The sequence below is a fragment of the Bactrocera neohumeralis genome, chromosome 2, assembly GCF_024586455.1.
Source record: "Bactrocera neohumeralis isolate Rockhampton chromosome 2, APGP_CSIRO_Bneo_wtdbg2-racon-allhic-juicebox.fasta_v2, whole genome shotgun sequence".
Lineage (NCBI taxonomy): Eukaryota > Metazoa > Arthropoda > Insecta > Diptera > Tephritidae > Bactrocera > Bactrocera neohumeralis.
Genome location: NC_065919.1, coordinates 6400924 through 6423233, shown reverse-complemented (window position 1 = coordinate 6423233; position 22310 = coordinate 6400924). Strand labels below are relative to the sequence as shown.

Genomic DNA, 22310 nt, shown 5'->3' with positions numbered 1-22310 from the left:
AACATATATATGCTCAACATTCATTGAGTCTTCGCACGACCTCTTAGCAAGCTCCGCTTAATTCATTTACTTAGCATACCTTTCCCTATGGTCCGACCCCGTCGTAGCAGTCCGTTCCTCGACCTACCCGATGACAGTTGACAAGACTTAAGTATTCTATACAAAAACAACAACAGGTCAAACTTCGGTAGTTATATCGAAAAAGATATGGTGTTCAACTACAACGTCTTCACTCTAAAATCATCAAATTAATTTGTTTATCAGTTGTTTTGTTTTACCTGCAGGAATGATGACGCCGTAACAAAAACATTGAATCCTAGACGAATTATACTGTTTTTAGCCTCCACTATTAAAATATAAAACTCTTACCGATCTCTACAAAGCTTTTTATAGATTTCCAGCAATATCGATAAACGGACAGTCGGCGCTGGTGGTTTCTTGATTCTTGTAGGACGTAATCTACTAAGGGGACAGTTCTGATAGCTTCTGATCTTCGAGAAAAAATATTCAACTTTACTGCATGATTCCGAGTTTAAAGTTTTTTTTTTGTAATTGTAGCGATAGAAAACATTCCTCAAATAATTTTGAGGAATGCTGTCGTATTGACATGGGTCAAAGCTTGGGGGGAAGGTTGGTGTCTACTGTCGGGAGCTCTCCAAAAAATGCAGCTTCAGACTTCCCGACTATTGCAGTGTTTTCCAGGCTGAGGTTGCAGCCATCAAGGTAGCAGCAGATATGCTGCTCAATAGAGTGTCTACCTTCAGAGAGGTGACCATTCACTCGGATAGCAGAGCGGCGATACTAGCCTTGAACTCATTCACAGTGCGTTCAGGGTTGGTCGAAGAGTGTCTGGCGTCACTGTCTCTGGCGGCGAGAACTTTTATTATAAGACTTGTATGGGCCACAGCGGAATCGCAGGTAACTGCAAAGCTGATGAGCTAGCAAGGAAAGGCACCCTAGAATCGCTATCGGTAGAATGGGAACGGGTAGATGCTCCGCCATCCTCTTGTGTTCTACTACTAGAAAGCTGGGCCTCGTGGCTGCTCGGCCAGCGATGGGCCAGCATTGGTACCTGCGCGGTCGCAAAAGCCTTTTGGCCAAAGATAGATCGAAGGAGATCTAGTGATATGTTTGCCCTCAGCAAGGCTAGGCTCTCATTAATGATGGGGCTCTTGACGGGCCACTGCCCTGTTGGCATACACGCTGTAAGACTGGGAATCTTACCGGACGCCGCATGCAGAAGCTGCTTGGAAGAAGATGCAGTAGAAACTAGCCAGCACTTCCTTCTTGACTGCCCTGCTTTTGGGAGATCAAGACTTACGCACTTGTTGGCACATACCTTCAGACATCCCACCGATCCGGCGGGCATAGAAATTAAGCGCCTCTGCAAACTTGTATTGGATACTAAACGGTTTGCCGATCTCTAAGTCCGAACACGGGAGTTCGATTTTCAATGGCTTCACAAAGGACTACTTCTAGTCCATGTGCGATCTCTGATCAGCCATCTTACCTAACCTAACCTATTGACAGTCCTTAGCCAAGTAGAATTTCGGGTCCGTTCCCATTACGGCGAACCGACTATTATGGGAGCAGTCTTCACATTGGTTTTACATTTTTTGCTAATATTAAAAGTATACATTTCTTTCTATGAAAATTCAGAAACTTGTTATACCACCCTAATACCGTCATACGATATTTACTTAACATAATTGAATTTTGATTAATTTTATTTATTCTTTTTTTACTACACCCAGTGATCGCTGTGCTTCTCACCTCTCTCTCTCTCTCTCTCTCTGTGTAGCATTTGCTATTACTAAGCACTTATGTATGTGCCTGCAAGTTTTTACAATTTGTTTGTAATTACAATCTGCGATGGTGTGGTGATATGAAATTCTAATATGTCAAATGTGCGGCGAAACCGGATCCAAGCGCACAGTACCAGCTGGAGTTGTATGACCCATTAGCTGGCGGGGCGGAGGCGTTATTGTTTATATTTAAGTGTTATTAAAGTGTCTGCGCACGTTCACAATTCGAAACAGAAATAGCGAAAGTTTCTGTGATTTTCAATGACTAATCATTTAAATTCTTTGAAGAATTTCTTCGCTAGAAAAAGGTACGTTTTCGAAAACCCACACACTCTTCATATCATTTAACAGGTTGCTGAGGCGGCGGTTCACCACACTTTTGAAGTGATTTAGCTTTTTTCTTTTCACGAAAATTCATGGTGAGAATTCGTAATCTGATTGCTTGCCCAAGTGAAAGTATGTGACATGTAATGCCATGTTTAGACAGACGATATTTTAGGACTTTGTATACTATAGGTAATATACTAATATTTAAAATCAGCAAATCTTTATACGATTTATTCTGTATACAGAGGGTCACACTGATAAATGGACTCAAATGTATCAAACCATAACTCGACTTTTCGGAAACGACCTAAGTGAACATATCGAGCTGCATTTTCGTCCTCAAATCGAACAACCTATTATAGAATCTATTATTGTCGAAAGGGTGTAACCTAACTTATTATTATTATTCGTCATAAGGCTTGTTGGAAAAACGATAATTATTATATCGTCACCTAAAATGCAAAACAACCTACAGGGTGGCTGAAAACTAATCCTCCTATCAGAAGATACTATAAACTTTGCAACTGACCTCTAATGTCAGTTCTGTTTTGACATTTGTGTAGCGCCGCAACCGATATCCCGGGCGCCTAATCTCCCGTTTTGGCGATTTGTGCTGGCCAGCAAGATCGCCTAATTTGACCACTCCAGACTTCTTTTTGTGGGGCTTTTTGAAGTCGCGGGTTTATGCCTCAGACTCTTGCAGCTCTTAAAGACAATATTCGTCAAGAATGTGAGGACCTATCGCCGGAAGTTCTGGGCAAAGTGATGGAAAATGTCATAAAAAGAGCTCAAATGACAATCAACTGTGGCGACGGCCATTTACATGATATCATATTCTCGACTTGATGTAAAAAAATTTAAAAGACCAAATAAAAATAATTCACAAGCAGAATCAAAGTTTTTCATTTTCCGAAAACAACGGAAGGTAATTTTTGCGCCACCTGTAATCAAAAAAATTGAAACTGAATGTTTTATTGATTACGATCCACTACTTCAAATTACATATACTATATATGTAAGTACATAATGCCAACATTTTAAGGTTCTGCTTTCGGATATAACCCAGTTTTAACCAATATTTAAATTTTGTTTCACTCATGTTCCATTTTATATCGAGTTTCATTCTTTTCCCTGTAAATTTCCGAAAATGTTATTACGTTATTTTGAATTTTAGGTGACGATATGTAGTATATGGGAGTGGGGGTAATTCGTATATACGATAAAAGGCCAACCGGAAGTTTAAAATTGTGTATTAGGTATGTGGCGTCTAAGGGATGTATTTGAAATGATTTTATCTAATTTTGGTAATATTATATATTATTAATGTGCAACATACAGTACCATATCCGAGGTGTTTTTACTTTGTTCTGGCAAAAGCTAGACATTCAAGGAGGAAGTGTTGACATTATTATATCTCATCTTCTTTCAAACCGTTGATGCAATAATATCTTTAATCTTACTGTATGAATTGAATCTCAATTGGGCAATGCACAATTAGGACTCCAGCATGGAAAGGTGAGCCTTGCTGCGAGCGAGGAGTTCCCTAGACCTCTTGCGATTTACCTTAGGCCAGAAGGATCTTGCGACTGCACAGTTGCTGGTAGCTACCAACTGATCTCTTAGCCGGGCGGGTAAAATATGTACGTGAGAATGTAGTTTTTTGTTAGTTCGGGTCAATTTGATCAGATGGTAGTACTCTACAAGTTACTGGATTCGACAGACTGCTGCTGGAATAACTTAAATATTGCTCCAAGTTTCTTTAAAAAGTTAAAACCATTTCTATACCCATTACAGTTATGTTCGTTTCATCATTATATTATTATGTATGAATTACCACAAGTCAATTAGCTCCTGAGCAGGGTTGTAATCTTTTTACAGGTGGCGCCTATCAGCAGTGCCTCTGCACGACAGTCACTGCCACTCATGCAACACTTCACGCCATCATTTATGCCATCAGTTTAGTCAGTCAGTAAGCCATCACACATGTGTGGATTACAAAACATTAATTGCGTGAGATCAGCAGAAGTGTGAATCGCATGCGGCGGTGACATAACTCGCAGAATGCGCCGTTATTATTATCCAAATGATGTACAGTGCATATGTATGTATTTAGGTATATATGTATGTAAATATAAAATAAAATAAATAATACTCTCCCTCACTCGTTCGCTTTGAATTTTTGCAAGCGGTGCATTATATCTATAATTTCTTTTTCATGGCAATAATTAAAGGTCAAGTTCATTTATATAAGTATGTAGCAACATTTTATTTGTCATAATGTAAAAAAAGTAATAAAAGTAAAAACAGAAAATGCTGAATATAAAAACTAAGCGTCTGCGATGATGATTTCGTTGACTGTGTTGTTCACATGGCCAGTCGAGAAAGCGTGGAAATATGCGATATTGTAAAATTATACAAAAATGTGGACATTACAATTATAATATTTACATATGTACATTTTATATGCATCATCATAACTCTTGAGTGAAATATGTTGATATTATAAAACAAGTTAGATTTTCAAACGGAACTAGTCAACCAAGAAACTTTATTCTAATCTTTTCTGTTAGCATGTAAGTTATACCATACAAATCTTTTTATATTCTGATTCAAATATAATAAAATGTTTTGAACTTCTTATTATATATGTATAAGTCTGATATTTTTGCACTAGTTTACCGAATATTTTTTGAATTTATCAGTTTTCAGTTCAGAAACTGTAATTTAGAAAAAAATTTTCGGGCTATTATAGTACGGCAGCTACATTTGTAAATCAGTATTTTTTTAAACGGTACATTTTCAGTTCGAAACTTATTTGTTCAGGCAAGTTAATTTTAGTTTTGCAAACTCTAAATGTAAAAAAAAAAATATTTTTCGAACTCATATAATTTAATATCGGAAAATTTCTTTGTATTGATTGTACTTTTCGGAAAGACCATTGGCAGTCCATAAACTCTAGTACTTCTTCTTCTTTAATTGCGTAGAAAAAGCTTACACGGTTATAGTCGAGTTAACAACTGCGTGCCAGTCGTTTCTTCTTTTCGCAAGGTGGCGCCAATTGGAGATTCCAAGCGAAGCCAGGTCCTTCTCCGCCTGGTCCCTCCAACGGAGTGGAGGTCTTCTTCTTACTCTGCATCCCCGGCGGGTACTGCGTCGAATACTTTCGGAGCTGGAGTGTTTGCGTGCTGTCTTTTAATTTGCTGAACTATGTATGTCAATGTCGTCGTATATCTTATGCAGCTCATCGTTCCATCGAACTCAATTGCCTACTCAATCCGAAGTGGCACCTGTTGGCAAGGGTTATCCTTCGTTGGATTTCGAGGCTGCTGCTGTTGCTGTTAGTACTGGTTCCAAGATAAATGAAATTATCTACGACTTCGTGTTATGACTGTCAACAGTGACGTGGGAGCCTAGTCGCGAATTCGACGACTATTAGTTTGATGACAATAGATATTTCGTCTTGCCCTCGTTCACAACCAGACCCATTTGCTTCGTTTGCTTATCCATTCTGGAGAAAGCAGAACTGACGGCGCGGTTGTTGCGTCCACTGATATCAATATCCTCGGCATACATCAGCAGCTGTACACTCTTAAAGAAGATGGATGGTACGTTCTCTATTTAGTTCTGCAGCTCAAAATATTTTTCCACAAGCGCGACACGACATAGCAGCACGACAGTGAACTGTAAATGGCGTCGTGAATTCTTCTACATGAACATTTGTAAGAAGACAGCGATATAACAATGGCCGGCATGTAGACAAGACAACACAGCTTTCCATTTTGCATGTACACAATTTCGTTGTGGCCATACTAATAATTTACACTTCAATGAAATTTTATTATTTTGTTCAAAGTGCAATTTTTTATGCAAAAATAAGTAAATAGGTAAATTTATTTGTTTTTAATTATCAATTGTTATTACAAAAGATATAACAGAGCTATTGTATGCTTTATTTGTAAAAATAACATCAGGTTTGTTAGAAGTTTGAATAATTTTACTTATTAGTGGCATCACTCCTCTCTACTGTCAACTCTACTGTCGTCCTACTGTCGTTGGCAAATATAAGAATATTTTGAAGTTAGCGAGAGCGACAACTGTCCGCCTGCAGTCGTGAAGTCGTGCAGCTGTCTAAATAACTGTGTCCATTAGAACGTGTGTATTTTAATATTTGACAGATGTCGCTCGCAGTCTGTCGCGCTCTATGTGTTCAGCACTTTACTATCATTACCGTTGTAAAAATTCCTTGCATTGCTCTTACTTCCACTAACATACATAATGTATGTACATACATACTATATATACATATGCACTTGCATATGATTCCATTGTTCTCCTGTCTTCAACACATTTTTCTTTCTCAGATGCAATTGCCTGTCGAAGATGTGGTTTCTGACAATTTTGAAGGGGTCAAACCACACAATGAGTTGAGCAGCAATTACGCTTCAAACCAATAGTCGTAGCTAAAAGTAAACTTAATTGGTTGAGGAAAAGTTGTGCACACTTTCCGTTGATTGGTAAATCTACTAGAATTTATTTGAAAAGTAATGACGAAAGAAAGCTTGTACGGGCAGGGATGGATTTTCAGCACACGTTTATGGGTTTAACGGTGATTGCAGTAGTTGGTAGTTGGTGTTAGTGAATGGTGTTGGTAGAATTAATGAACAATTTGATGTCAGTTTAATAATAAATAAGCAAGAGGTAAATACTGTACAATATTATTTAGAGGGTTGCAAAGAGTCTTTTTTTAACAGAAGCTGCTGACCTTAAGTTTGCTCGTATGTGCTTTTTTAATTGTCGTTCATGGTAGAAAATTTTCAACTTCAAATACCCATAGACCTTTTAAATCAGTTGCAAATTTTTCCTTCAGATTTTTAGTTACCAAATTGAAAACAAGCTTGACCGAAAAGTACTAGAGTTTCCGAACTGAAAAAGGCCTTTTTTACTCCTTGACTTCTAGAATGTTGCAAATTAGTAGTTGAAATTTTTCGTTCAAAAGCTTCGGTTCTCCTTAAAATCTATTGATTTGATTGCACTGAGATTATTTTCTTCAGGTACTTTTGGATGATAATTAAATGGTAGGTATTTAGTCAAATCTATTTAGTCTTAAACGAAAGGAAAATGACGTGATGCTGAAAAGTTTGCCACACTCCATTTCTTTCCGCCTTCCTCGTCCCCACATGTTATTGAAAGCCCGTTTTCATGCAATATCTTCGAGTGCTTCACGCACATCCATTTTCCACTAAGGTTCATGTTTTTATATTGGCTTTGATGTTGTTGCTCCTTTCGATTTTCGCTCTTCTCATTGATGTCGTCGTGTTCGTCTGCGTGTTTAGTCTTTTCTTGCATGCGTTTCATGGTTATTGGAATTCATAACCAAGAGTAACATATTGGAAAATGGTTGTCTGTTGTAAGCAGTCAAGGACAATACAGAATTATTCAGATTGATGAGACAGCGGTTATCTTATCCCAGCTTGGGTGGTGAGGTTCGGGTTGTTTGTCATCAAAGTCATCTAACGGTAGGCCCAGCTTCTGACCGAGGTAATTCCTGCGAACAGTTGGGTGGTCGGTTTTTTATATTCCCGACAATTTGCAGCAGAAATCCAAATCTAGCTCTACTATAAAATTTTGACATGTTGATGTGTGTTCATATCACTCTGTTATTTGTTTTTAATACTACATTTATAGGATAACAGTATTTTTTAATAAATATGTAGGCCCGACAATGGGCCCTTTTAAAAACAAGCGCGTATCTTTCGCTCGTAAGATACATATTTCTGTATATAACTACTTCCGGTCGCATTAAACACGGTCTTGCCTTCTTTTCTCTTACATTCTTGCGTCTTGTTACAAATTTTCATGCGCTTGCTCTGGGATAGTCGCTCACTTTGGCCCACCGACCCATCGACCGACCTGCAACACGCCATACTTATGTATATATGTATTAGAGATTTGCGCACACTTTTTATTAGCTACATATGTGTACATATATAGACAGATCTACATTGTGTTCATTCGTGAGCCGAGTGGCTGCAAGCAGTGGTATATACTCTGTTAAATATTTTCCAGCTATTGTTTTGTCATCCTCATTATACACGAACACACCTTTGTACACATCTGATGGACTCATACTTAACGGCGTTGTGGTTATTTTGGTTATTGTTATTGCTGTTGTTATTGATACAGTTGCAGGCAGGCATGCTCGTGGGTGGAAAAGCGCCACTTAGATATGTATACACATACATAGGTTGACAAGCCACCCCTTACACTCTACTTGTCAGCTTGTTCGTATTTTGCCAACGCTTCGTGTTGTTTGTAAGTTGTTTCTTACTATTTTTTCCTCTTCATTCAATTTTCTTTTCACTTTGCTCTGCCGGGAAAATTGCACTGCACAAATCGAATTAGTTGTGTGCTTGTTCTGCAGTATCGTTGGTGGCGTGAATGTCTGGATGTCGGCAAAAAGTCAAGCCTTAGCGGTGTGTGCGCGAAAAATATGACAGTTGCGCGTATAAAAGCAACAATAACATTAAATGAAAATAATAATCGTAATTCATTCATAGACCTTAGATGGTTTAATGGGGAAAATTGCATTGCAAATGCAAAATTAATGCAAAAGTGAAATTGTATCAGTTACATCGCGTACATACATACATACATATTTATGTGCAACATTTCACCGTTTCTTTGCCAGCAAACAGTGCTGGTGTCTTGTATTGTTGCTATGTGTAATGGAAGCAGCTAGTCGCCCGGCGACAGCAAGAGTTGCCTCAGCACAGATGCAATTTCACTGTCTAGTCGCTCAGACAGCTGCTTCGCGGCGCCTCAACTGATTAGTGATAAAGAGTTGTTGATAAAATTTGTGATTAAAAGTACTCTTTAATATACAATATAATTGCCACGCCTTTAATTTGCAATTGTTAACTTTTGTTCTTCTTTTGTTCAATTTACAGTTGGTGCTAAAACTGTGTAAATACCCGAAAAAGGAAGCGGATTCTACAATCGCATGAAAATAGGAGCAATCAGCGAGCACGTACCACCCCCACATATACACAATAAAATAGAGGATAAACGCCAAACGAAAGCAGCTGACCTTCGTGTTCGCGTGATTTCGCACCGGTCTGCTGCAAGGGCACTCTATTGATTGCCCTTCGCATGTGTCGCGTTCAGTGCAGCTTGCCGGTTGTGCCCAACTAAGCGGCACAAGCGACGTCAACACCGACCAGCAGGCAGCAAATCGAGTGCCACACACTACATACATACATACATATGTATGTGTATAAATGCATCTGTATCCATAGTTTCACAGTCTTACTTCCTCAATAGCAAATACATAATAAGTAGCAATAACTAAAATACATTAATAGAGCATATAGCTAGTGCAACACCAACAACAACAACCACAAGATGTTCAATTTCATGAAAAAGGGCGTATCCTCGGTGAGCGGTGGCAGTGGCGGTGGTGGCGACGACGAAAAGGAACGTCGCAAACGTGAGAAGAAATTGCGTAAAGAGGCTAAAAATGCTGGCGTACTATCGGGCAGTATGAGCACTGAGGAGCTGCTCCGACTGGATGAGGTGCGCTTCCAAATACTTTAAATTTTTCATAAAAAATTATAACTTTACGTTTTTCTTTGTTTCAAAAGGTTCGTCGTTCGCTGAAAATACGCGGTCGGCGCAAAGAGAAGGAGAAATTGCCCAGCGGCATAACAGCTGATTATAGTGCAGAGTTTTTCGCCCAATTAGATATAGACCGTGCAGCGTTGAGCGCCGAATTGAGCGGCGAAGGTGATAGCATTTATGAATTGGATCGCGGCAATGAAGAAATTGAGGCATCTGTGACGACAACAATTGAGAGTCGTTATAATGGCGCTGGTGTGGGTGCTGCTGGTGCTGGCGGAGCTACTGGTGCCATGAGTATACATTCCATGCTAGCGGCCGCTGCGGCGAGTGGCAATGGAAAGGTAAAATGGATACTTATGGATGATATGTTTAGTGAGAGAAGCTATTTTAATTATAGGCGAAGTTTTTATGTTATTAATTTAAAGAAGTACGAAAAGTTTTCCAAACATACAAATTATTTTTTTTAGGGAATTTGCCTTCTTTAAATCATAAAAAGGAACATTTACATAGATAATTTACACCATAGTAATATTTGTGGATCTACCTCATCAATAGCTAGCTTGACAGCTCTTGACCGTTAAAGCTTAGAGAAACCACATCGCTGAAATTTACGCGAAAAATATAGATCGGCTTTAAGAGAAGAAATAAGAGACTAACCAATATAGAGATCAAACACTATTATATCCCCAAAAATGTATTAGACCAACGAACCAACCATCAGAAGGATTATATAAAGAAAGAAGTTAAAAGACTATTCGAAACCGAACATTCTTGCATAATATGAACACTTTCCAAGTCACAAGTTTTTAATTTATGAATGTTAATCTTATCGGGAGGCTTCGACCGTCGGTTCCACATTCTATAGTTTGTCACTATATCAAAATCGTAATTGATATTTCGATGGAAAATTCTTCTGGATATAGGAAGTTAGTTTGTTAAGTACGACCCATAAGGGTATACATATGTAATATTCTAGCAAAATAGGCCAAAATATCCAGACTAGTTGAAAACACCTTAAATTGTTTAATTAAAAACAACATTGGATTACTCTTAACTCTAAATTATTTACCTTTGTTCTCTCTAAATCCAAAACCAGTTTGAACTAACTTCAATATTTTCTTCAATATTGCAGCATCGCTCACTGCCGCCTGTGCCACCGAAACCTCCGAAGCGTGGCATACTGAAGGGTTCTCGCAGCAACATATCCAATGTACATGAAGAGATAACAATCACATCGCCCGAAGCACAGCTACTCGTAATGCGCAACACAATGCAAAACGAGTTGCCCTTCGATGGTAGTCGCAGCAATAGTATAAGTGGTGCAGCTACTGGACGCAGCAGCATGGGTGCAGTCGGTGGCGCCGGCAGTACAGGCGTTAATCCTCACACGAGCAGCGGGACCGCCTTCACCTCGGTGGAGAGTTTGCGTAGCGATGAAGGTGGTAATGCGTGTATACAACGCGCCATGACACTGCCGACGACGGCACGCTACGCACCACAACTGCCACAGCATCACAGTGCCAATCTACGTGTGATGACCTCACCCTCACCGAGCGCTGACAGTCTCACAGATACGACAAATTCTTCCTTTGCCACGCCGCCATTTTCCTTGAGTCCCGTCGGTGAATCGCAGGGTATCGATCGGTGGTCGCGTGTTCATGCATTCGAGGATGTGGAATTACCATTGCCACCGATTAAATTGGTGCAATTGCCGCCGGCGCGTGAATTAGTCATTAGGCGGCAAAAATCGCCACGCAATGACTTCGGTTTCAGTTTACGCAAAGCGATTTGCCTGGATCGCGCCGAATCGCTGACCTCGCCTACATTCAAACCGGTCATATTTGCTGAACCGGGTGCGGGTGGTGGCGCAACCGGACTGCTGCCGGGTGATCGTTTGCTTAAAGTGAACGGCACGCCGGTAAGTGAGTTGTCCCGTGAGGTGATCATTGAGATGATACGTAACAGTGGCGATTCGGTTACGGTGGAGGTGAGTGTAAAAAATTTAAGTCAGACTATATGTGCTCACATTTGTCAAATATGCGCAGGTACAACCCGTTTCGGAATTAGTGGAGCTGAGTAAACGCTGCATGCCACCACAAGGTATTGGCGTTGTCGCCAATGCTGATGATGAAGTGGATCGCGCCGCAAGGAATGCGAATTGCAATACGCTTAAGAGGAGTGCTAGCAAGCGGTTTAAACAGCAGGTAAGTGATTTTGTATTACACTTAAAGCATGAAATCTCGGGTCGTCAAATACATCTGAGAAATTGTGGGTTCAAATCCTCCCTCACCAAATGTATAAAAATTATTTAAAACGAATATTTTATCTTTAATGCTCATCGCTGAGAGTTTATTAAAATTTCCAATACTTACTTAACATACTGTAAGGCGTCGAATGTATGTATGTATGTATATCAGACAAATCATTTTACAGCATTATGTATTGTATGGTATTCTAACTATCTACAACTATAACGACCATTGTGTTAGAGTCCCTGCAGGAAAAAATGTAGAAGTGATGCTTCAATTTATATAATTATTATTTGGAGTGAATACAAAGAGCGTTCCAAAGTAAACAGGACTTAAAAAAACAGAACAAATGGGTTTTTCGGCAAAATCAATTTATTTCATTCAAAATAGTCTCCTTCTGCTTCAATACAGCTTTTTGCACGGTCCAAAAGCATGTCGAACGAGTGTTTTAGCTCGTTGGCCGGTATGGCCGCCAGTATGCCGCTGCAAGCCTTTTGCATGGCCTCTACGTCTGCATAACGCTTTCCTTTTATGGGCAAATGCATTTTTCCGAAAAGGAAGAAGTCGCACGGTGCCATAACAGGTGAATACTGGTTAATGGTTAAAATGTGATTTTTGGTCAAATAATCTGTCACAAGCGTCGATAAATGAGACGGCACATTATCGTGCAACAAACGCCAACTTTCATCTTCGCAATATTCGGGCCGAACACGTCGAATGTTCGGTCAAAATGCGATAAATCGATATTTTGGAGATGTTCAATTCCATTTCCATGAATTTCAATGATGATTTCGGCCGATTTTTAATGAATTCACGCACAGTTTCGATGGAGTTTCCGGTGATCACGGATTGGTCCACATGTTGATCGTCATTTATGTCCTCACGACTACTAATTCGAACTGTGTTCGAAATAATAGCAGTGGCATAACCAAGAATTCAAATGAAGCAAAAAAAAATCGTGTAATTGATTTTTATTATGTATGAGTTATTATTATTGTATTTAATGCACTCATATTCAAGCTTAAAAGAAATATGATTTCTTTAAAGAATAAGATAAAGTTTTTCTTTAAATAAATAAAAAAGTTTGTAAATGAAAATTTCAGCTGTGATTAATAATAGCAGTATTGGGAATTTTTCATTAAAAATCAATTAATTCATTATAATAATATAAAATAAAGTTTAAACAATTAGTATTTCGTCGAATGACCGTTGTTGGATAACACAGCTGCGCATCTCCTAGGCATGAAGTCCACCAAACGTATGTATTTCTCGAGAGGAACGGCCTTTCACGCCTTCTTCACAGCACTCCATAATTGCTTCGTATTTGATGGATTCTTTTTCCCTACAACTTTTTTGACCTCTGCCCAAAGATTCTCAATTGGGTTAAGGCCCGGTGACTGAGCCGGCCAACTCATAACCTCAACTCCGTTTAGAGCAAGCCAATTCTTGGCCAATCTGCTGGTATGTTTTCGGCCGTTATCTTGTTGATAGACCCATTTCAACGCCATTTTCCATTCAGCGTGTGGTAGCATAGCCGACTCCATTATTTCAACGTACAATTTGGCATCCATGTTATCTTTAATCTAAAATAACGGACATATACTATAGTAAGACAAGCACCCCCATACATTGATTTTGGCACCTCAATGTTTTACCGTCCGTGAAACATATTTAGGGTCAAATGAAGTGCTTACTGGCTTTCGTACATACTGTCGGCGTCCTCGGGAACCAAATAAAATAATTTTTGTTTCATCGGATCACAATATGTTGCGCCATTTTTCGACTGACCAATGCTGGTGCTCTTCAAGCCACTGTTTTTATTCACAAACCACTGCTTTTATTTCGAACACAGTTGTACATATGTATATACAAAACTTACGTATATATACTGTTGTTCTCAAACCAATGAAAGCGAACTTGTCTATATGTATATCTACATTCGCTTGCATAAATTGTCAAATAAATATGCTATGACATTTTAAGCTGTAATAAAAAGTGTTATAACGGCTTGTATGCTTTGGCTAATGCTTGGAAAAATGTGCGAAACGACGAGTATTAACACGAAATGCACTGCAGGAGTTCGCACGCATGCATTAAAAAATAATATTGTGGCACATAAATAACGGCTGACTGCTGACAGTGACAACAAGAATAGGAACAACAAAAAATTTTAAAATTTGCACCGAAACTATTATACCCTTCACAAAAAAAAATATGTATTTACATGTACATATACATACTTCATACAAGAACTTGATTTTGAGCGGTCAGTTTATTAGGCAACTATATGCAAGTACGAAAATTGTATCGTTGCTTTTGACAATAAGCCGTGCCAAATTTGTGAAAGATACCTCGTCAAATGAAAAAAGTTTCCCATACCATTGGTGTCCGACGTTTCCTTCAGATTGCTACAACTACGTGGCAAATTTAATATACCCTGTTCAGGGTATAGAAATTGCGAATTTGACAAAAATAAAAGAAAAACAGTTCGTACACACCTCTTAACAACTGATCATTTAATGCAAAAAAAGGGTATAAAATATTCGTTAATATGTGTGCCTTCAAAGCGAATTAAGAATGAACCTTAGACAAATATTTACCCATTTGTGAACATGGATATATGTATGTATGTGTATGCGTGCGTGTGTATATTTGTATAGATCGTAATAAAAAGGTGTTGGAGACAGGAGTGTTAAACACAAATGAATACAACAAAAATTGAAAACTTAAAGCGGCAAGAAGGTGATGTGAGCAACCAATAACTCCTTAGCTATAAATCGTATAATCTATGCTGAGTTGAATAGAGTTCCACGAGCGAAGGCGCTGTGCGTTGATGCTTGCAAATTTACTTTTTTTTTGGATTTTTTCACAGATATGGCTATAACATTGCAAAGAAGTAGCAATTTGTTTAAAAATTTGAAGTGTTTGTTGTTGTTTATTTCTATCAGTAACACTACCAATCTTATTACAGTTAACTGTAATGGCTTAGGAATTGTGCAAAATGCGCAATAATTGAAAAAATTAATAAAAAAACAATAAAATAAAAAATGTACTGGTCTCTGCCAGCTGCAATTTATTATGCAATTACTCATTTTGTTTTGACAGTATTGATGACTACACCACACTTTGATATTGTTCTACTCATCAGCATATCAATAACTCATTTGTATGTATAATGATATGTTTGAAAAGGAAGTATGGCAAAAATTTTTGAAGCCAAGCCTATAAATTCGTGGGCGTATGCTTTGAAGTTTTTGGTTATATTCAATTTATTGTGGAATTTTTTTAAAAACATTGAATGAAAAAAAAAAAAAATAAAAGTCTAATTATTAACATTTATCATTACTTATTGAGCAGAGTATTCTAAAGACCACTTAAAACTTATTTAAATTAACTATCGATTTTAAATTTAATATTTTCATAACTCTTAAAAATTTTTATAGTTTTTATTTTTCTTTTAATAAATTAGCCTTCATTGTGATATGTATATTGATTTCCTTTAAAAATTATTATTATTTTTTTAATTTCGATTTTTCTTTGATATTGATTTGAGATACAAATCTATTTAATTCTTTATACATACATATGTACATATATAAAATTTAGATCTTTAGTTATGCTATTTCAATTTTCTTTACTAAATAATATATAATTATTTAATTTATTTTATTTTGTACTTATTCTTTGTTTTTTGTAAAACAGTTAATTTATGGTAAATTTAGCAATTTAACATTCATTTACAAATTTTGTTTTATTTAAATAAATTAAAGGTAGAAAAATAATTTTTTTGTTCGTTTTCTTTATAAAATTTATTTTATTTTACATACTTTTATTTAAAAAAAATATATTTCTTTAAGTATTTAGTTTAATTATAATAAAAAAGAAAGAAAAAATAAGTAAATTAAATTTACCTTAATTCGATATACATACATACATATATACAATCATACAAGTATGTATATTACTTCAATATATTTTATTTGTCAAAACTTTCTTTAATACTAACGATATGGCAACGCCAGCGCAACCTCTGCTCCACCAACGCAAACGCATTTCGTTCCACGCTCAGCTGCAATTATTGGTGTAAATAGTGGTGCTGCTTGCTGCTGCCGTTTCCTACGCATTACGCGGCGCACAGTAGGCGATAATTGCAGCAATGCTAATTGAAACAATGTCTCGCTGCTTTTTTGCTCCGAGTTTTGGTTGTTTATTGTTGTTGTTGCTTCTCTTCTGCTGCAATTGCATTGTTTTGCTCGCAACTCCCAACTCCCTGCTTTTTATATTTTTAGCGGTATGACTTCAGATAACCAGCGCTCTCACAAATACACGCGCACAAACCTACTCACGGGTACACTGTGTTAAAGTAAGCGATCGCCACTCCAAATCTGCCGACGATAGTTTACCATACATATGTACATGTATATGTATGTATGTGTTTTGTTGGGGAGCCGCAGCACCACTACCAAGCCGGTGCGCCGCCAGCAAACAGCGAGCAACTTTGCCACATTCAACTGGCAGCAGCTCAACACCGTCAATTAGTTTGTTTGTTAACTTTGTTATGCGCGGTCGTGTCACAAGCTCAAACCGATCGTCTTGAACTACCATAGCTACACTGCAATCCGATTCAATTTGTTTTGAAGTAAATTCCTAAACTTCAGCATAACTTTAACTCTGTTCGACAATTAAGGGGCGTGCGTGAGAAATCTGAGCCCTTTGTCGCGTTGTGTTGTTCCGTTAACAAATTTTTTTATTTATGGTATTCCCCCCTTTGTGTTACATCGTGTGTACATTCGTATGTGTAATAGTGTTGCATTCAATATTGTTGTTTTTGTTTTTATAACATCGATGTCATCAGCGTGCAATCATCACCAATGGCCGGTGTTAAATTTTTCCTCGGTTGCCTCTTCGATTTGATGGCCCTTTAATTGTCGTTATTGATTAACTATTCACATTTGTCGGCCTTTGTGTTTGTGTTGTAATCGGTACTTTCAAAGTGTTTGTTGTTACTTTCGTATATACTCAGAACATTACAATTAAAGCAGTTAGTTGGTGGCGCAGTGATCAACGAACAGTGTTTAATGAGATTTTCCCTTTCAAATATTTCTAACACTAAAATAATAATCACTATAATAGATTACACATTTAACTGATTTATGAGCTGTCAGTTGAAGAAGCTATTGATTTCATCCATTATAATTCGTATATGCAAAAATATATTTAAAAAAAGTAAAAGTAAAACAACAACATAAATTACACTATAAAATTCAACATCTAATTGCAAGTATATACATAAGATAACACAACGTGACATAACATAGCTTATATAACATAACTTAATATTAACATAAAACCATTACATAACATAGCACAACAAAAAAGTATGTATAAACTTCCATTGCAGTCCTGAGGTCTTGTGAAAGTGGAGTAAAAAAGAAACATGTTCAAAATAATCTGACGTTTGGAGGTTCGAGCTTCCGTTAACGGGATGCATGAGTTGGCCACCAAGATCCGATTTAACGCCTTTAGACTATTTTTTGCGGGGCTATTAAATTAAATATTAAAATAATAATGATATAAATGGACTAGAGCAAACTGAAAAAATTATTTACATTCTTTTATAGCAGTCGTTTGTAGTTAGTTGTTGTTGGATCATAAAACATTCAGAAATAGTTTTACTGACGTGAAAGCCATTTGCCTGCATCTCCCCGACTGCATTAAAGTTAAACTTGTGGTCGAGAATCATATCCAAAATAGTTCGTTTTGAATCCAAATATGAGTGAGAAATGTGTTGCATCCGCTTATTTATATTTTAGTTTACAAGTTCTCATCATCTGCCGATGGTAATGGGATGGATTCCCAACATTTATGATTTCGATAATCTTGAAACAGCTGCTAAATACTTTGAAAGAGAAAGCAATCTAAAAAGTCAGAACTGACGCATTAGGAAATCATTTCCTGAACCTACAAACATATGTACATTTACTTGTCTAAAAAATCCATCTTAAATATCCGCCCAATAATTTTTGTGTTGTCGCTCTATTATAGTCTTGTGTTTTTGCAAATATTAAGAAAAAATTCATCGATATACAAATTTATCGATAACATATGCATAAAATCACAAACAAAGTTGGCAACGCAAACGAAATTAAATTAATCATATTATTCGATATGTAAACAAAATACCGTAAACACACGAAAAAAAACTCTAATGAAAATCAAATCAATATTTAAATGTCAAACTTGCATTTTTAAGTACGTGAACGTCGCCACGATCGTTTGATCTATCTGCGCTTACACGATAGCGATCAACCCAAGCGAGCAGCGTAATTGCTCAAATCGGCCAGGCTTGCGGTCATTTGCCATAAGTTTAGTATATATTTACATACAAATGTATGAATACATACATCACCTACTGTAACTGCCTTTTCAACTTTATTCAATAAATTAATTTTTCTGCAGGTATTACTCGTTAAAGGCTATTATTTATGCTAATAGAAAATTTATTTGGATTTTTTCCTTTTATTGTTTGGTATTTTCGTGTGTTGCAGCCAAATCTTCAATTTTTATTGCCAATCCATACTCGTGTTACATACATATGTATGTGTGTATGTAATTCATTAATTAAATATGTATTAGTTTTCTAACTGATTTTTCGTTTGTGGCATTTTATTGCATTTTAATTGTCGATATGCATTGGTTGTTGTTTTTTGTTATACCTTTAACAGGGTATATTAGCTTATATGGACCGATTGTCACACCATACCTACTGGTACCTTAGTATTGCCAGATGGCGGTTCAGTTAAATTGGAGATGAAGTATTCGTTATACAAGACGCCAACACTATCAGCGGTACTCCGTCTAGTCCGTTAAACTGCGAAGATATTTAAGATGAGTACTAGTTAATGCTGGATAGAGGCAAATAGCTGTTCCAGCGTGTCTCGCTTGCCTACTTCTATGCGCTTTCCGCATGTATCATTGTTATTTATGCCCATCCGGCTCGCATGTGATGTCAGTAGGTTGTGACCTGTCAAGAGACCAACAACCGTGCGGGTGTTCTTTCGAGACCGTGTGAGTAAAAAGCATACGAATTTTCTTATGAGGTTATTACACATGATCTTGGCGACCCTGCAGGCACTTAAGGAATTCCATCTCTCTCTGATATGTCTGTCAGCCCTATCGAAAATTTACAGGGTATATTATAGGAGACGTTGAAACCCCTATAAAGTATATGTGCGTCTAAATGATCAGCGCGACGAGCGGGGTTGATTTAGCCATGTCCATCTGTCTGTCTGTCCGCTATCTGTATGTACGTTAAATAGTCCCTCAGTTTTTGAGATATCGATCTGAAATCGTACACACGGGCTTTTCTCCCCAAGAAGCTGCTCAGTTGTCGGAACCGCCGATATCGGACTACTAGGCTGCAGCTGCTATACAAAAAAATAAAATCCAGTTCATTACGAAACTTGACATGCAAACCATAGTCTGGAAATAACGAAATATAAATCATCTGTTATGATTTCAGAGCATACTCCAGTTTCTGCTGAGCCTAATAATTCGTCGATAATTGACATTTTTATTCCAAGTAGGAATGGAAAATTTGAGGCATTGATTTATTATGGATCGTTTACTCTGTGGCTAGAAAACTAAAAATCACTAACAAACATGATCAGCTCTTTTAAGAATTTGGGTCGAATTCTGAGCAAAGTGTCGAAAAACTGTCTAAATGGCTGTATTTGTAAAAATATGTACATATTCATATTTACTTATTTCAAAACACAAATTTTCAACAAGCAAATCTTGCACACCAACATAACATAAACAAATGGACTGCAAAGTTTGTTTTACTAAAGCTGCTTTGTTGAATTTTTTTAGAATTACATACGTATTGTAAATATTGCGTAGATTTCTCCAAACGCCCTAGTCGACCTAACCCAACCTAACCTGCGCCTGTCAGTCCAGGCGATTAGTGAAAGTTCATAATGAGTTTTTCTTGTTCGGTTTCTCAAAAAAAAAAAAAACGAAAACAAAAATGCCAGAAGAATTTCAACATTTGTCTTTTCATCTTTAGCCGTCTTTTGCTCGAAATGATTTATTTCAATACTATAAGAACCCGTTGACGAGAGACGTTTGCGACATATCCATTTCAACAGATCTGCAATTAGAATATGTAATCCACATTGTGTGTGCACTGAACAGAGAGCAAAATATTTGTTTTTACACATGACACAAAGTTCTAATACAATTATTTATTTATGCATTTTGTTTAGGAACATTTTTGTTTTTTAATAAACACATTGGTTTTGACTTCAATAGAGCACTTAAGAGCATTATTTGCATATCCTGGATAAAAATTATACCATGTTTACTCATTGAAACGACGTCTTTTTCAGATTTTCAATATCAGGTGCGTTCCAAAGTAAACAGGACTTTTTTAATCTAGTGCCCCCTGTTGGCGCCATCTATATGTCGACTGATGCGTTAGAATCTGCTATCTTTATCGATTGTCCAGTGAGAATTTCATGACATTTCATCGATGGGAAGTGAAGTTATTGCGTTTTAAGTGTCAGTATGTTTGTGTCATCGGTGCGAAAATGAGCTTCGAAAAAGAACCAACATTAAATTTTGTTTTAAAATGGTAAAACTTTTACCGAAACGTTTCAATTGATGAAACAAGTTTATGACGATGATGATCTATCACGTAGCAGAGCGCACGAGTGGTTTCAACGTTTTCAAAGTAGTCGTGAGGACATAAATGGCGATCAACCGTGATCACCGGAAATTCCATCGAAACTGTGCGTGAATTTATCAAAAATCTGCCGAAAACATCATTGAAATTCATGGAAATGGAATTGAACATCTCCAAAACATCGATGTATCGTATTTTGACCGAACATTTGGGCTTACGAAAGGTGTGTGCACAGGTTGTTCCGCACAAATTGACTGACGAGCAAAAATTGCTAGAATCCAATATTCGAAGCGCGATTATTTGACCAAAAATCACATTTTAACCATTAACCACTCCCTGTATTCACCTGATATGGCACCGTGCGACTTTTTCCTTTTCGGAAAAATGCATTTGCCCATGAAAGGAAAGCGTTATGCAGACGTAGAGGCCATTCAAAAGCCTTGCACCGGCATAATGGCGGCCGTACCGGTCAACGAGCTAAAACACTCGTTCGACATGCTTTTGGAACGTGCAAAAAGCTGTATTGAAGCAGAAGGAGACTATTTTGAATAAAATAAATTGATTTTGCCGAAAAAACCATTTGTTCCGTTTTTTTTAAAGTCCTGTTTACTTTGGAACGCACTTTGTAGAACAACAGCCGAAGTATTTTGCGCTATCAGCCATGCCTCGTAAGTGAAATTGTAAATGACTGTCTTGGTTATCAAGCTATATTCTTGTTAATCGTTACCTTGCAATGGTTGGAGTTGAAATAAAGAAATTTCATACCTTAGGGATGTAGGTTGATCAATTTTTTTTCTTACTTATACATATACATCATATTCATCATATTTGACATATTACTCCTTATTGCCTTGTTTAGTCGGCAATAGTTCAAAGCCCAATCACATGCATAGCACTGACGCCTAATTGTTTGAGACTTAACAATTTGCCTCATTACCATTTACATACTATATATTTCCTCACTTCACGTACTTAAAAACATACCCACGTATATGATACAATTTGCTATTCAATTAGAATCATTAGATCAAATTTTCCACAGCTATTTTCTGCCTCCACTTCTAATCGATTCATAGTTGCATAAAATAGATTATTTTTTCCCTCCACCTTTCACTTCGCAATTGCTAATTAAGCGCTCAAATACACTTGCAGTCACATTTCCGAAACAATTCATCCATTCCAATTCATTATACACAACACTTCTGTACACAACACTAATGAGCTAAAAATATAATAATAAATAAACATAAGTAAAAATTAGTTCCATTAAATCGCCATTCTACTCATTAGTGCAATTAAATCGGAGTTTAAGTTGCACGACCTTACCTACTTTTGATTAAACGGCAACGCATGTGGGGACACAACAGTCGCGCGTACGAGTGACGAGCGCATCCGAGTGTGTGTCCATGTACAAAAACTAAAATATAATACCATATATACATATATAAAAAAATATCTGTTAAACACATGTATTTTCCTTCTATGGCTATTATCAAGCTATGTACATACATATGTACATATGTATATGTGAATGAATGTGTGATCATAAATGGAGCTAATTTTGCTAGCAACGCCCGGCAGGCGTAATAACTTCATACATTAACGTAACGTAATAAATAATCGTTG

The 22310-nt window shown here is 37.1% G+C and overlaps 1 protein-coding gene across 5 annotated transcripts in view; it reads left to right on the top strand.

The window, feature by feature from the left end:
• The window catches only part of LOC126768044 (unconventional myosin-XVIIIa), a 126289-nt gene that overhangs the window by 4966 nt on the left and 99013 nt on the right, over positions 1 to 22310 (top strand). For 2 of the 5 annotated variants that reach the window (XM_050485909.1, XM_050485912.1), the window contains exons 2-5: positions 9080 to 9704; positions 9773 to 10090; positions 10882 to 11736; positions 11795 to 11953. In XM_050485909.1, coding sequence (XP_050341866.1) covers positions 9534 to 9704; positions 9773 to 10090; positions 10882 to 11736; positions 11795 to 11953 — 1503 coding nt within the window. In that variant the 5' untranslated portion in view covers positions 9080 to 9533. Of the gene's footprint in view, positions 1 to 8558; positions 8606 to 8656; positions 8675 to 9079; positions 9705 to 9772; positions 10091 to 10881; positions 11737 to 11794; positions 11954 to 16559; positions 16638 to 22310 lie in introns of those variants that run through there. The other 3 variants (XM_050485910.1, XM_050485911.1, XM_050485914.1) reach the window with 3 other exon arrangements.